The sequence below is a fragment of the Leptodactylus fuscus genome, chromosome 5 (assembly GCF_031893055.1).
Source record: "Leptodactylus fuscus isolate aLepFus1 chromosome 5, aLepFus1.hap2, whole genome shotgun sequence".
Lineage (NCBI taxonomy): Eukaryota > Metazoa > Chordata > Amphibia > Anura > Leptodactylidae > Leptodactylus > Leptodactylus fuscus.
In genome coordinates this window covers 110063162-110077141 of record NC_134269.1, presented here as the reverse complement: position 1 = coordinate 110077141, position 13980 = coordinate 110063162, and the positions used below count along the sequence as shown (strand labels likewise).

Here is a 13980-nt window from a genome sequence, read left to right as displayed (position 1 = left end):
GACCACATGGTCCATCCAGTCTGCCTTTATATTATTTCCCTTTTATTTTAGGATTGACATGTACTTATCCCAGTCGTGCTTAAATTTACTTATTATCGATTTCTCATCTACATCTGCTGGAAGTTTGTTTCAAGCCTCAACTACTCTTACAGTGAAGTAATATTAGCTGACAATGCTTCTGATCTTCCCCCAACTAATTTCATATTGTACCCCCTTGTTCGCGTGTTTAGCTTAGAGAAACATAGAAGACTGTAGGATTTTATAGTGTACTTAATGACATCCAGAGGAATTCTGTGCTTGTTAACCCAAATCACTCTGTATCTCATTCACATAAAGTAAACCGAAGAGCTTATTAAATAAGTTTCTTGCATGCGTTCCTCAGACACCCTTCTACCGGATAGCAGGCAAGTGATTTGCATGTTTGGAATTAAAAAAGGAAAAGATCATCAAAAATGCAAACAAGCAATTATTTTTCCGCAACATCTGTTTCCCCTTGCATATGTCTAATTGCATAGTGTTTGAAGGCTGCCATGGAGAGATTTTGCAGAGTCTGGTTTATACAATGTAAGTCGAGATCAATAGGATGGAGAATTGTGAAGCTGGTGCCTTGCCATTGATTATAGTTACTTCAGAATTTTCTATTTTAAGACAGTTTGATTCTGTGAGCCAGAGAACGTCATCAGCAGTAAATGTCACTCTTTATCTGGTGGCAATGCACATTAACACTATGGTTGGAAATATAATAGAAGATGGAAAACTGTCACTCAAAAGGCTTTATCTCCAAGAATTTTCCAATTCTATAGATGTATAATGTGCTTTTCTTACATGGCATAAAACGTGATGATCGTGTTAATAACTTCATTGATAAAATAAAACCAATAAGATGGATCTATTACCAAGTGTTTAGACTTCAGGTAATCTAAACTAACTCCTCTTACTAGTTCATGCCACCATTACACAGAAGCACCATTATTCTCACATGGTTGTTGGTATTGCTATCCATCCCATTATTGGCTACCATGATGTAAGGTAGGCCAGTGGCCATCAAGTACACACAGGAATAAAATGCACAAACATGCATGAAGGTTCTGTAGATTCATAATGGAATCCACAACGTTATGCCTGATCCATCATACAATATTTATTTAATGGCTTGGGGTCTGTAGGTTTCCAGCCAGGCAATTTTCATTTTATGGGAATAACAGCGCTGCACACAATACTAATTTTGTCAAAAACCACAGAATATTTGATGGAGGTGTAAAGCGGTATAAAGGTAGCGTTATATTGCAATTCGGGAATTGTAAATTGTTGACCATCCATCAGAATATGCCTGACTTCATTGCAGTCTGTATTCGGTTTCCCAACGTGTTGCCATTGTCTTTTCTGTTCATTATTGTCCTTTATTTTAACGAGACTTTTTGCTCTCTTTAACTGACTTGATAATCGTTTTACTTCTTGACTCTTCAGATTATTTGCCTTTCCTTTCTGGCAGTTGAACTTGTCTTACTGTATCTGCATTTATTACTCCTTTATGACACCTGACATTAAGTCAGATCTTTCTGCTACACTATAATCTTTTTTTTCTTTTGTTCTGATTTTTCCTATGTAAATTGAAGATTTCTTGTATAACGTTTGCTCTTTCTATATCATAATTTCACAAATTTTAAAGAAAATCTGTCAGCTCTCCTGACATTTATGCTTTAGATATTGTGTTACCGATAAAATATAATTCTGAAGTGTTTTGATTTTTTTAGAATTGTACTCTCTTTAGCCAATGGGTATGTCCCTGCAGCTATCTCTGATTGTCAGTGCCAGACTGTGTGGGCACACCCCCTCCCCAACTGGTAACACCCAGCTGTCAATTTATTCAAGTAGGAATAACAGAGCAATGGCACAATACAGACTTCTTATGCTTAGTTCACACGCAATTACGCGTGTGCATATTCCGTTGTGGCCTTGTCTAGAGCGTGCTGCCGTGAGGTGGACGCCATGGCTGAATCAGCCGCGGATTCCGCCTGAACAAAGGGCAGCTTGTTTCTTTTCAGCATGTAAAAAAGAATGCTAGCGGTCTACATAGACCACCATTGTGAGGGGGCGGATTATGACGTGGATTCCGTGCCAAAATACGCCCCCTCTTGCCGCGTGTGAACAGGGCCTAAGACAAGTTGTTCCAGAAATGTTACTTTGTGGGTAAAGTCTTAACTAAAGTAGGTAGGTCAAGAGATTTGGCAGATCCTGTTATTGTTTGTATAATAAAAAGTTGTACAATTTTCCAATATACTTTCCGTAACAATTCCTCACAGATTTCTAGATCTCTGCTCGCTGTCCCTTTAATTCTGAGAACATTATGTCAAAATAGTAAAGTACTAGAATAAATAATTATATCCAAGGATGGTTTACTGACTAAGACACCCATGGCTCTATCATTATGGGGGAAGTAGCAATAATACAACAGATTTAACATGACTTGTATCATTCTAAGCAATTTGTAATTCATTTTTAATATAAACAAATTTACATATGAGAATTTGCATGGTATCAACCCTATTCATTTATTGCATTGTTTACACATTTAATTTTACTCTATGCTGCCAAATATCTTCCTTAAAGGCCATTAAGAACTCCATTTTCTTGTAGCACCGTGTTGGAGAAGAGTAGACGTGCCATGACAACCCCTCTGAACAGGCTTATTGCTCGGGGTAGCAGCTGTTACTTTTTAGGCCTCCCGATTATTGCCGGGAAACTTGCACTGGTTTTACTCTTACGGGTACAAAATGAATTCATGTAGTCGTTCAAAATACACAATATAAATGGTATTCCCAGGCAATAAGACACTTGAATGTATGTTCCAGTAGTGAGGAACACATCATACAGAACATCTAGTTACTCATTCATAAGCCATGTTGTCAGACATTATCTCTATTAGATTTCTCACATGTAAAACTGTTACTCATTGGCTAGTGGTGACCTGTTTATTTCATTATCCTCATGGCTATGCTTTAATTAGCCACAACATTTTAATTACAATTCCTAGGGGAATATGGGTCAGCACCATGAATCATCAGACTGGCTGCGCTCAAGACAGGCTTAGAAACAGTATTTATATGTGCCTAGAGTAATCTGGGTAATATTATGTAGCAAATGATGCTTGCCGTAAGTGCGTTTAAGACACTTCCTGAGTCCTTTATAGCAGCACAGAAATAATGATTCCTTGTGCATTAGCTAATGTCTTCTGTTTAATTGGATAATCCTTTACTAAATGACATACTTGTTTATTTTTATTATAATAATGGTTGTATCATGCAAATAAGCAGTATAGAAATGATGGAAACTTAAACAAATTGTTACAAACGTATCATTTTCCTTTAGTAACTATAATATAATACAAAAGCATTAGAGCGGCTTTCCAGAATTTAGATGTTATCATTGTGGGGTCATAATTGAAAAATAAACTTTACATTGCATTTATCTTAGCAATTTAGCTTCCCATCTGTAGGTTCCCCTCTATACATAACGAAGTGAATAGTAATGGTACATGGACAACATATCAGCAAATATGAAGGGAATACTGGGATGTCAAGTCTGGTTCACATCTGCGTTCGGTAATCCTTTGTGGGAGTCCGCATGGGGACTCACACGAACGGGCTACCGAACGCATTGGCAAGCAGTGTGCACTGAAAGCACACTGACCCCATAGACTAGAATGGGGTCCATGTGCTTTCCACACGGTCTCTGCACAAATCATGCAGACAGGAAAGTAGATCGTGAAGTACTTTTCTGTCCGCATGTTCCGTGCGATCACCAGGTGGAAAGCACACGGACCCCATTCTAGTCCATGGGGTCCATGTGCTTTCACTGCACACCGCTTGCCAATGCGTTCGGTAGTCCGTTCGGGGAGGTCCCCATGCGGACTCCCCGAATGGATTATCGAACATAGATGTGAACCAGGCCTCAGGGATATTTTGGACTTCCTACTAGATCGTCCAATGTCCAACCATGCCATGGTTTTGTATTGTTTTTTTGGGGGGGTCGTCTGAAATTGATCATGAAGCAGTAAGATATTATTAATAATAATTTTACTCAGCCTTTGTTCTGATTCTCCCGAACTTCAGTTTTAGGCATGAAATAACATGCACATTACTATTAATAAGGACTTTGCTTTCTGCTGTGTAGAGCGACCACCTTGCATACTCTGCTAAGTACTTCTGACAAACAGTGTTTTGTCAAAGTTCTCTCCAATAAAGTCTACAATCTTCACCCCACAGACTTGTACAGCAGTAGAAAATATGCTTATGCTTGTTCCTGGCTAAAGAGAATGTGTCAGTATTCTTGACTGTTCTATTTTAGTAAACACTTAGATTTCCCATGAAATAATAATGCTAAAGCATCGAGCTATTTATCTGATACATATGGAAAATTGACAATAGAGCACTGCCATTTCCATTGTAATTGGGGCTTGTCACTGGGAAATAACAAATGACACTGTTAGATTGTGTAGGAACAAACATTTTTAATAAGGGAATTGGTAACGTCCAATTGGCAATTAATTCATATATTTCCAGGAGGAATGACAAGGGAATGGTACAACATGAAATTTCGACAAAAGGTGCCCCAGAATTGTTATTTGACATACTAAAACATACATGTCAGGAGAGCTTGCAGGTCATCTATAGTTAAAGATTCCCGATAAATGGCACTACACATCACTAAAGGGAATTTTCCATAATTTTATTGAATTCTCTCAAGAGATTATATTATGAGATAACAGTGATTCCAATGTAAACCTTGTTGACAGACGCTCTTCAAGGTTTCTCACGAGCTCTTGATCAGTATAGTACTGTAACACTGGCAGATGTGATAACAGTTGGATGCTGGCCTCAAGCAGTAAACATATATCACTACAATAATATTGAATCTAGTAAAGTCTAAATAATATAAATGTTCCTGTGTGCAGAGGCAGCAGTGTATCCATCGGATGTGATTATTCTCCACACCACCAGCAGCCATCTCAAATCTTTTCTGATCATTTTACTTTCACGTTCACTGGTTCATTTAATTAGTTTTTGGAGAAGCCGTTCCTTTAAAAAATGATGTAAGTTAGTGAAGTTGTTGAATGAAGCCTGACTTCGTGCTGTCATGTCTGAAGACTAGGAGGATCATTTCAGGCTTACAATGTCAGTGTATTTCAGATAGCGAGAAATGTTCATTCTGAAGATGCCAATACAGGTTTCTTGTGAGTGCTTGTAGAGTTATAATTACAAGTAATTTATAGATTTGCACAAAATTAATATACAGACGACGTAGGCAAAGTGTGCAAACAGCATTCAAAATAGATGAAAGAAAGAAGAATGAAAATATAAAATATTGTTTGTAGACCAGAGACACATCTTCCATGGGGCAATCTAAGGAGGCACTTCATGGAATAATCTGGTAAACTGGGTGGGTAGCATTATTTTTGGAAATTGGCCTCTATTTATTGTATTATTGCAATAGTTAGTGGCCAATAATTTACTCACCTAGCCATTCTCCCGTCCAGGTCTTATCCAGGGGTGTGTTATACTAGGTGGGCCCAAATAAGGAGATTTTGGATGGAGGCCCCATCTCGCAACCAGAGATAACCAGGTTTGATATCTTTCTTTTGGGGGTGGGGGAGCATCTCTATAGTTCGCATCAGGCAGCAGAGATCTAGTTTCACCCCTGTTGAAGACTTAATAATAACAATGATATAAAGCATGAAATGTGACAGACTATATAACTGGTATGTGTACACAAATAGCAGCAAACAGAAGTGTGAAAGTAGCAAAATAAGGAATGTGTGTAGCTTCTCCTGCCAATAATTACCTACAAATTAGATGGATGGATGGATGGATAGATAGATAGATAGATAGATAGATAGATAGATAGATAGATACTTAGATACTGATAGATAGATAGATAGATAGATAGATAGATAGATAGATAGGAGATAGATAAATAGATAGATAGATAGATAGATAGATAGATAGATAGATAGAGGACATTGTGTGTTTTTTAGTTTATATAATAAATACTGAGGGCATCTATGGAATAAGTTCCCTATTGTATTTAATCACTTGCTGCTCCATCTCACTAATGGGAGAAAGCAAAGAAATCTTAAGAGGTTATTCTGGCTACGTCCATTAAACTCATTACTGCCTATGCTTTCTTAAGCATAACATTCTGGGTCACAATTGCAGGCCAGAATAGCTATTTGGAGACTCATTAATAGGCTTGTAATGACTTGTTCCCTTCAGTACTCTGTGGGATTGTAGTTTATATATGTAGCCTTGGCGTATTTATTTTGATGGTTATTAAGGCAAGAATTACAGCATATTATAGTTTCACAGTCAAATTTTCCCTGTTATAAGCAGGCTAGCTTATGCCCAGACACAGGGTCACACCGCAGGTTTCCCTACTTAGGTGAATGAGCCCTGTGCCAGGTAAATATGCCTGACGTGCCCAGAGGTTGCAGACCTCTGGCATAGAGCATGTTTGCTCGTAACGTCATGAGCCCTCGAAGTTCAGTGGATTTTAGTAACTGTGTGTTGCTAATATTGGCCATGGAAGATGAGTAAAAAGAAAGCGGGAAGTGGGATCATGAATTATATCAACACTTTATAACCGATAAACACCTTAATCGCTAACATGAGTTGAACAATTTGATTATTTTCTGTTTGGTTTATGCTGTTTTATGTTCATTCTTATATTCATCTATTATCAGTTCACCAAAATGGAAAGTAATCAACAATAGTTCCCCATATGTTAACATAACAAACCTATGGTGACCTATAAATGGAATATTATATTTCATCAAGTAAATGTAAAAGACCATGAGCTGCTGTACTTATATATGCCAGACAACATCACGTCTGCTTGAGGAATGGAGCAGGAGCAGCACTTTTGAACTTGCTGTAAAATTGCTGGTAAAGTCGGCTCCCTGTCTGTGATGTCTCAGATGATTTTTTGTTCTGATGTCAAGTTATTGTGAAAGTGCAGTCAAATCGCATCTGTGATTGTGTCTTCATAACAAGGCTTCCTTCATCCTCCTGGGAACTTCTTATCTCCTTGACTCCCGCTTTCCCGACAGTGGCAAAGTTGCTCTCTAGTCTGGTGTCAGCTCCCAATGGAGGATAATTGTGTCTGCACAGGTCCCTTCCTCCCTCCCTGCTGTCTATGTGTGTGCATGGTAAACAGTCTCTAGTCACTTCATAATGGTTTCTTCCTTGTATTATGCTGTGCTAATTAAGCAGATGCTATATATAGGCCTGTAATAATAGTAACACTCTCCTAACAAAGGCACATGCCTTACTATTGAGTGTAAAAATACAGCTTTGATTATTAATGAGTGTCTGTCTGCTGCAGACTACAATTACAGCCGGTCACATCCACAAACAGATAACTGGGATCATCTATGTCCTGTCTGGGGTCAATAGTAGAATTATGTCAGTACAGCGCTAGTGAATATGTTGGTACTCTAACAAACAAATACGAGCAATACATGTTATTCTCGATGCACTCAAATTTATGTTCCATGACATGCAGAGACCTCACGGAGTTAAGGCGCTTTTTTTTCACTAGCCATTAAATATATATATAAATAAATATATATATATATATATATATATATATATATATATATATATATATGTATATATAGGTAGGTTCGTCTTATTATCATTTGGATCCCAATTGATTTGTAGATTTATTTTGCTCACCTGGTCGCTTCTTGTTTTTACAATATGAAGGGTTGTTTCCTATTTTTTAGTTATTTTGCCCATAAAGTACCGATATTACTAGAGAAAATGCAGCAGCGCCACCTACTGTTATAATGATGGTATTATCACAATTCGTGCCGACATTTTTAGACTAGATATGTTAGAAAGCAGGTGCAAAGGAAAGAGTTAATTAGATGATTCATCTCATTTTCTCGAAAATACATTAAGAATCAATTCCATTTCTGTAGGCTACACAATAGATTCTAAGAAAACAAGCTTTACTGAAAGATGTGTCATCTGTGGAAAAGGTGAAGAATAAAATCATAATAACGTTCTTTTCAGTAAAGTTGTTTTTTAACAAAAAAGTATTGATTATATATATATATATATATATATATATATATATATATATATATATATATATATATATTATTATTATTATTATTAGAGACGGTCACTATCAAATGCAGCAAGCCAATGGAGGACTGCAGGAAGGATGGGAGTAGTAACCAGTCACAGTTGGGCTTGTTGTGGCAGTAGTCAGCTTCTAGGACTCTTCGGCTGGTACAGTGACGATTGGACCTGCAGTGATGCAGGAAGGTGATAGTATTTTCTAGGATACTTCCCTGCAGTAAGCTTCCCTGAGCCTGATAGCAGTTGGAGTGCTCTTGATGATAGTGAAGAAGAAAGAGAACCCACACAACAATGTTTTACAGCGCAACAAGTCACAGCGTACCTGAAGTAAAGCAAGTAACAATAGACAGCAAATTTTCCAGAAAATCTTCCATAAAAATTTTGTTAACCTCTTGGCTGGTGCCTGGTGGCATTCCCAGTGTCTCTCTCACTTGTGCAGTGTCCCCATAAAAAAGTCTGCTCTCGGTCTTCCACAACACCAAAAATACCTGCAATGCTCAATCTGTGGGGTGCAGGCTCCAATAAGGGTGTGCAGCCTAGCTTGAGGTTTACAGGCTGGATCATAGCTTTGAGGTCCAACCAAATTTACACTCATGGTTACTGTCACAGATAGAGCGGGGCTATGGTCCATACACTGACTGCAATACTGACGCGTGAGCTGACTTGTAACTGACTGTCAGTCTAACCAGAGTGCCCCAGCGTCCACTTCCTGTCCACAGGAGGGAGAAGACAACACTGATTCTTCCTCCTAACTAGAAAACCCCAAGTCGCAGGTTATATCATTTAGGCTAAGGCCCCACGGGCCGTATCCGCAGCACTAAAGCGCTGCAGGAAGAACCGCTGCGTGAACGCATTGCGGTTCTTTCCGCAGCGCTTTTAAGAGAAAGTTCAGAGTTTTCCTCTGCAGACTTTCTCTTAACATTATATGTACGGGAAAGCTGCCGGCGTTTTCATAGTTATAATTGACATGCTGCAATTTACAAAGCTGCAACGGCTTTGCAAATTGCAGCGTGTCCGCGCTGCGATCTTTTCCGCAAAATGGGGATGGGATTCGCATGAATCCCATCCACTTTGCCTGCACTGTACAATGCCGCGATTTTTCCGGCAGCGTCTCCGCTGCGGGCAAATCGCAGCGTTTCCGGTCCGTGGGGGCCCGGCCTTACCCTGCTTCAGCATGAATGATTTGGCCCACTTAAAGTGGCAACAATTCATATATAGCAATAAAATGTCTTAGGCGAAGACACCACGTAGTGGTCCTCAACAAAAAAGTGCGGCAAGAAAGACTCCAGTGAAATGCATTGTGGTTTTTACCGCAGCACTTTTCACAGAAAGTCCGCAAAGTTTCCCTCTGCAGACATTTAGCTTCAATTATATCTATAGGGAAACCTCCAGAAATTCCATAGGTATAATTGACATGCTAGGATTTGTAAAACCACTGCGTACATTTTTCTACAATGTGTGGATGGGATTCTCTAGAAAAAAAAAGTTTTACAGTCACTGTGGTAGTGACACAATGCATTGCGACCATGGTTTTTCCTGCAGCACCTTTTTGCTGTGGGACCATTCACCTTCCACTTCATAAACACATAGACCGCTGTCGATTTTGGATACTTCAGTTCGCTTGCTATATCCCTTAAAGGGGTTGTCCCATCACAAGGATCCTATCTATACTGCTTGTTAATGTGAATGTAAGACTTTTCCTAAATACATTGCTTCAGCAAAACTGCTTTGTTTGTCCACTATCTTACTTTATTCATTTCTTTGTTGACACATCCCTTGACTTACCTGCTCAAAAGTCAAGTGATGTATCTGCCTGCTGCCAGGGGGGAGGGAGGAGGGGCTAAGTGCACAGGAGCCAGCCTGGAGGGGGGGGGTAGTTTACCCTTTGGGGGGAAGGGGCCGCCAATACAGACCCGGCATCCGCTGTAATAGAGAGGCGGATGCCGGGGAGGGTTAGACGCCGGCACAGGTGCCTGCAACATCTCTATGCTCCTGCCCTGCATGAAGCCAGCAGCGGCAGGAGCGATGCTGCTATTCCGGAAGGGGGGGGAGCGTAGCGATGTTGCAGGCACCTGTGCCGGCGTCTACACTCCCCGGCATTCGCCTCTCTATTACAGCGGATGCCGGGTCTGTATTGGCATTGTGAAGGCTAGACTGGTCTCACCATCTATGAGCGTGCACACAGGGCTAGTGGCATCTCGCCGCTGGCTTTGCATATGTAACCCCGCCCACCAATTACGCAACAAAGCAGGAAGACAGAAGATTTTACAGTAACGAAGACTGGTGAGCATGCGACGTGGGAATACCCCTTTAAGAAGCGACCATTTCTGTGGTATGCCACAATTACCCCTTTCTCGAAATTGGACAACTCTGCACTTCGTTGCATCTTGCATGTGACTAATGACAATACACTAATGCCAATGCTGTTTCCTATTTAACAGCGGAAGGTGTGACATACATCGTGACCACAGATATCTTCATTTGCATGGGTGTCCAAATACTTATTGGTAGACAGTGTATATATCCCCCAGGCACATGGAATGCACAAATAAAATGGAAAGTAGAGGAGCTCTCTGCTTTCTTCAGCAGTCCTAAAGACTTTGAATGGAGTAACGCTGCACATGCTCCACCAACACTCCATTCAGACACCTTCTCAATGCAGTTGGTGGGCTTTCTAACAAAGAGACCCCAGCAATCTCTTATCACCTATCCTGTGTATAGGATAGATATGCTTGATACTATAGTATGGATAAAAATCAGCAGAGTTACACTTGCTCGAATAAATATATCCTAGGTTTGCTTCATTGCAGGCCTGTATTAGCATAATGTAACAGTCTTATTTCTATTGCCCTGGAAAAGTGTAAGCGTGTTATTCTGCCCACCTTATGTCTCTTCTGTTCTGTATTACAGGTTCTACATTGAGAGTATCTCTTATCTAAAGGACAATGCCACTATTGAGCTCTTCTTCTTAAATGCCAAGTCCTGTATATACAAGGTATGAATACGTTATTTGTGTAAGTCGCTGCCAGAATCATTTCACAAGGCTGAAGTCTGGGATGTGGTGCTTGTGTTGTATGGGTAGAAGTGATTAGTGGCACTATGCCCCACATTGTATTCAGCTTCCTGGAGTATATAAGGGAAGGAATCAATAACACCTTTAGAGAAACTCAGCTAACCTGACATGCCTTAGATCAGTCACAGTACCGCAATAACTGCTCAGCACAGTGAAGCATTGACTTCAATGTAATTGTGATTTCTGTGCTGAAATATGATCGAAATTAATCCAATCCTTAGGAGAAATTATGACATTGTTTTTCTGAGTGTTATCATTTAGTATTAGACAATGACAATAAATTACTGTAGTAACATGTTGTTCATGTTGTGGAATTAAAGGGCTTGTATTGAAAAACATGGCTGTTTTCTTTCAGAGACAGTAACATTTTCTAGAAGTGCACTAGATGACATTGTCCACTAGATGGCCCTAGCTTCACATTCAGTTACACGAAGTTCACTCATTTTAACATGTATCTAACCTGATCAAATGCTTCATGTATCCAACTTACATCTATGTCAGCAAATAATGAACAGAATTAATTATATGCATCATATTAATATGGTTATGGTTATTGCATGCATCATATTAGTAAGGTTATTCTATATTGATGACCTATCCACAGGACAGGCTCTCAGTATAGGATTGGTGGGGGTCTCACACCTGGACCATGAGCTTATTGTTACCTCTGGATGCTGGAAGCTAATGCACTGGATGAGGCCGGAAGCAGCTCTGCTCTTATTTAAGGAATATTCACAGAACTTTATAGCAGTGAAGCTGGGGAGCTACAGCTCTGCACCTATTACAGGAATAGGAGTAGAACTGCTTCTGCCCTGTCCAGTGTTGCAGCTTCTGACCTCTTGAGGCAGCCAGATCAGCTGATCAGTGAAGGGACCTATCAAAGGATAGGTCATCAGTATGGAAAGCCAACTGGGAACCGGAAACTTTAGGCTGAGACCCCGCATTGCTGAAACACAGCTTTTTTTGTAGTAGATTTTGTTGCTGTTTTTTGATCCAAAAACCAAGGAATGGGAAATATATAGGAACCTCTTATACTTCTACCTGCTGCTCAATCTTCCGCCTTGCTATATAGATTCCTGTATATGAAATGTTCATTATACATTGGGATTAGTATTGAAAGAATATAAGAATCTGCAAGGACAGGATACTTGTTTAAGGCCGGGTTATACGCCGTGGTTTGCTGGTGGTGTTTTACAGTCCCTGCAAAGTGGTGAATCCCATCCACACATTGCAGAAAAACAGGCACAGAGGAAGATTTTGGAAATTGCAACATGTCAATTATACCTACAGAAACTCCAGTGGTTTCCTTATAATATAAGTATAACTAAAGCAAAAAGTCCACAAAGCAAAACTCTGAGGACATTCTGTGAAAAGTGCTGTGGGAAAAACTGCAGTGCATTTCCGCAGAGGTCTTTCACGCAGCAATTTTATTGATATGTTGTACAGTAAATCCCTGATAGACATTCGTGTCTCCTCTAGAACTAATCAGAAGGCCATAGAACTGTAAAAATCCCATTTGCCAAAGTAAAGAAGTGGATATCCTCCATTAGTATGAGTGAGTTACATGCAAGGAGCTGAGAAAACATTACATGGCTCTTTTTGTAACGTAATAGAGTTCTATTGGGAGGCTTTGTTTGGAGGCTGATTTTGAGGCGGATTCAGTGTCAAAATCAGCGCCAAAAAACTCAGTGTGCACTACGCCATATAGGTCTTAGTGGAGCTGGCCACAAATAACTGCAACTACTTTATCCGTGTAGCTGCTAGGGTTTGTGAATAGGGATCATTAGATTCCAGTTTTAACAAAAGTTGCCATTCTCAGAGGTAGAACCAGTTAACATGGGGCAAGAGGGGGTCGTATTTTGACGCCGAATCCACCTCAAAATCTGCCTTCTCACAATAGAGGTCTATGTAGACCGCTAGCGTCCTTTTTTCCGTTAGCGGTTTGTTCCCGCTCACAGAAAAAAAGAAGCGAGCTGCCCTTTCCGATTCAGCCGTGGCGTCCGCCTCGTGACAGTAACCTCCGGACTAGGCCCATTCAATTGGGCCTACTCCGGAGTGGTAAGCCACGACTGTCGGAAGCCGCGACAGTCGCATTTTGGTCCTATTCTGACACGGCTTCCCACGTCAAAATCAGTACCAAAATACGCAGTCTCTAGCCCCATGTGCAATAGCCCTTACCTATCCAGTATTTATGCATATGAATGCAATGATTTATGAATATCACTATAAATCATTGTTTACATTTTCAAAATATAGACAGTGACCTGGTTTACTATGACTATAATAGTGCACAAGGAACCTTTTTAATGTAAGACCAGTCATTACATAAACTTACACTGAAGACGTTCCACTAGAATATCTGTGATAGGACTTTGAAGGGAACCTGCCAGGACTTTTGGGACAATAAACCACCCAGACATTAATACGGTACTATTATTTAGTTCTAGTTACAGTCATAAACTGGGAAATTGATAATGTCCATAAAGGGATAACCATATGTGGGGAAAAATAAGTATATGGCTTTTAACAAAGAAAAATGTCTAGCTGCATATTAAATATACATAAACTCATAACATTCTTACCTACTGAGACATATACTAGAAAGTGTTTGTGTATTTATTTCCCTATACTCTTCTGTATAACCTGAAGAAGCGGATGGATTTTCCTTTGTTGTCTTCTATCCACCAGCACGCAGAGCAGGGTCATATAAAAAGCATCTCTCGAGTTTTTATTTAAGGCATAAAATATATGCAATAAAAG

General features: G+C 39.8%; 1 protein-coding gene across 4 annotated transcripts in view; it reads left to right on the top strand.

Annotated features, from left to right (window-relative positions):
- The window catches only part of FRMD4A (FERM domain containing 4A), a 347533-nt gene that overhangs the window by 239534 nt on the left and 94019 nt on the right, over positions 1–13980 (top strand). For all 4 annotated transcript variants that reach the window (XM_075273982.1, XM_075273980.1, XM_075273981.1 and 1 more), the window contains exon 5: positions 11058–11142. In XM_075273982.1, the coding sequence (XP_075130083.1) occupies positions 11058–11142 (85 nt within the window). The remainder of the gene's footprint in view (positions 1–11057; positions 11143–13980) is intronic.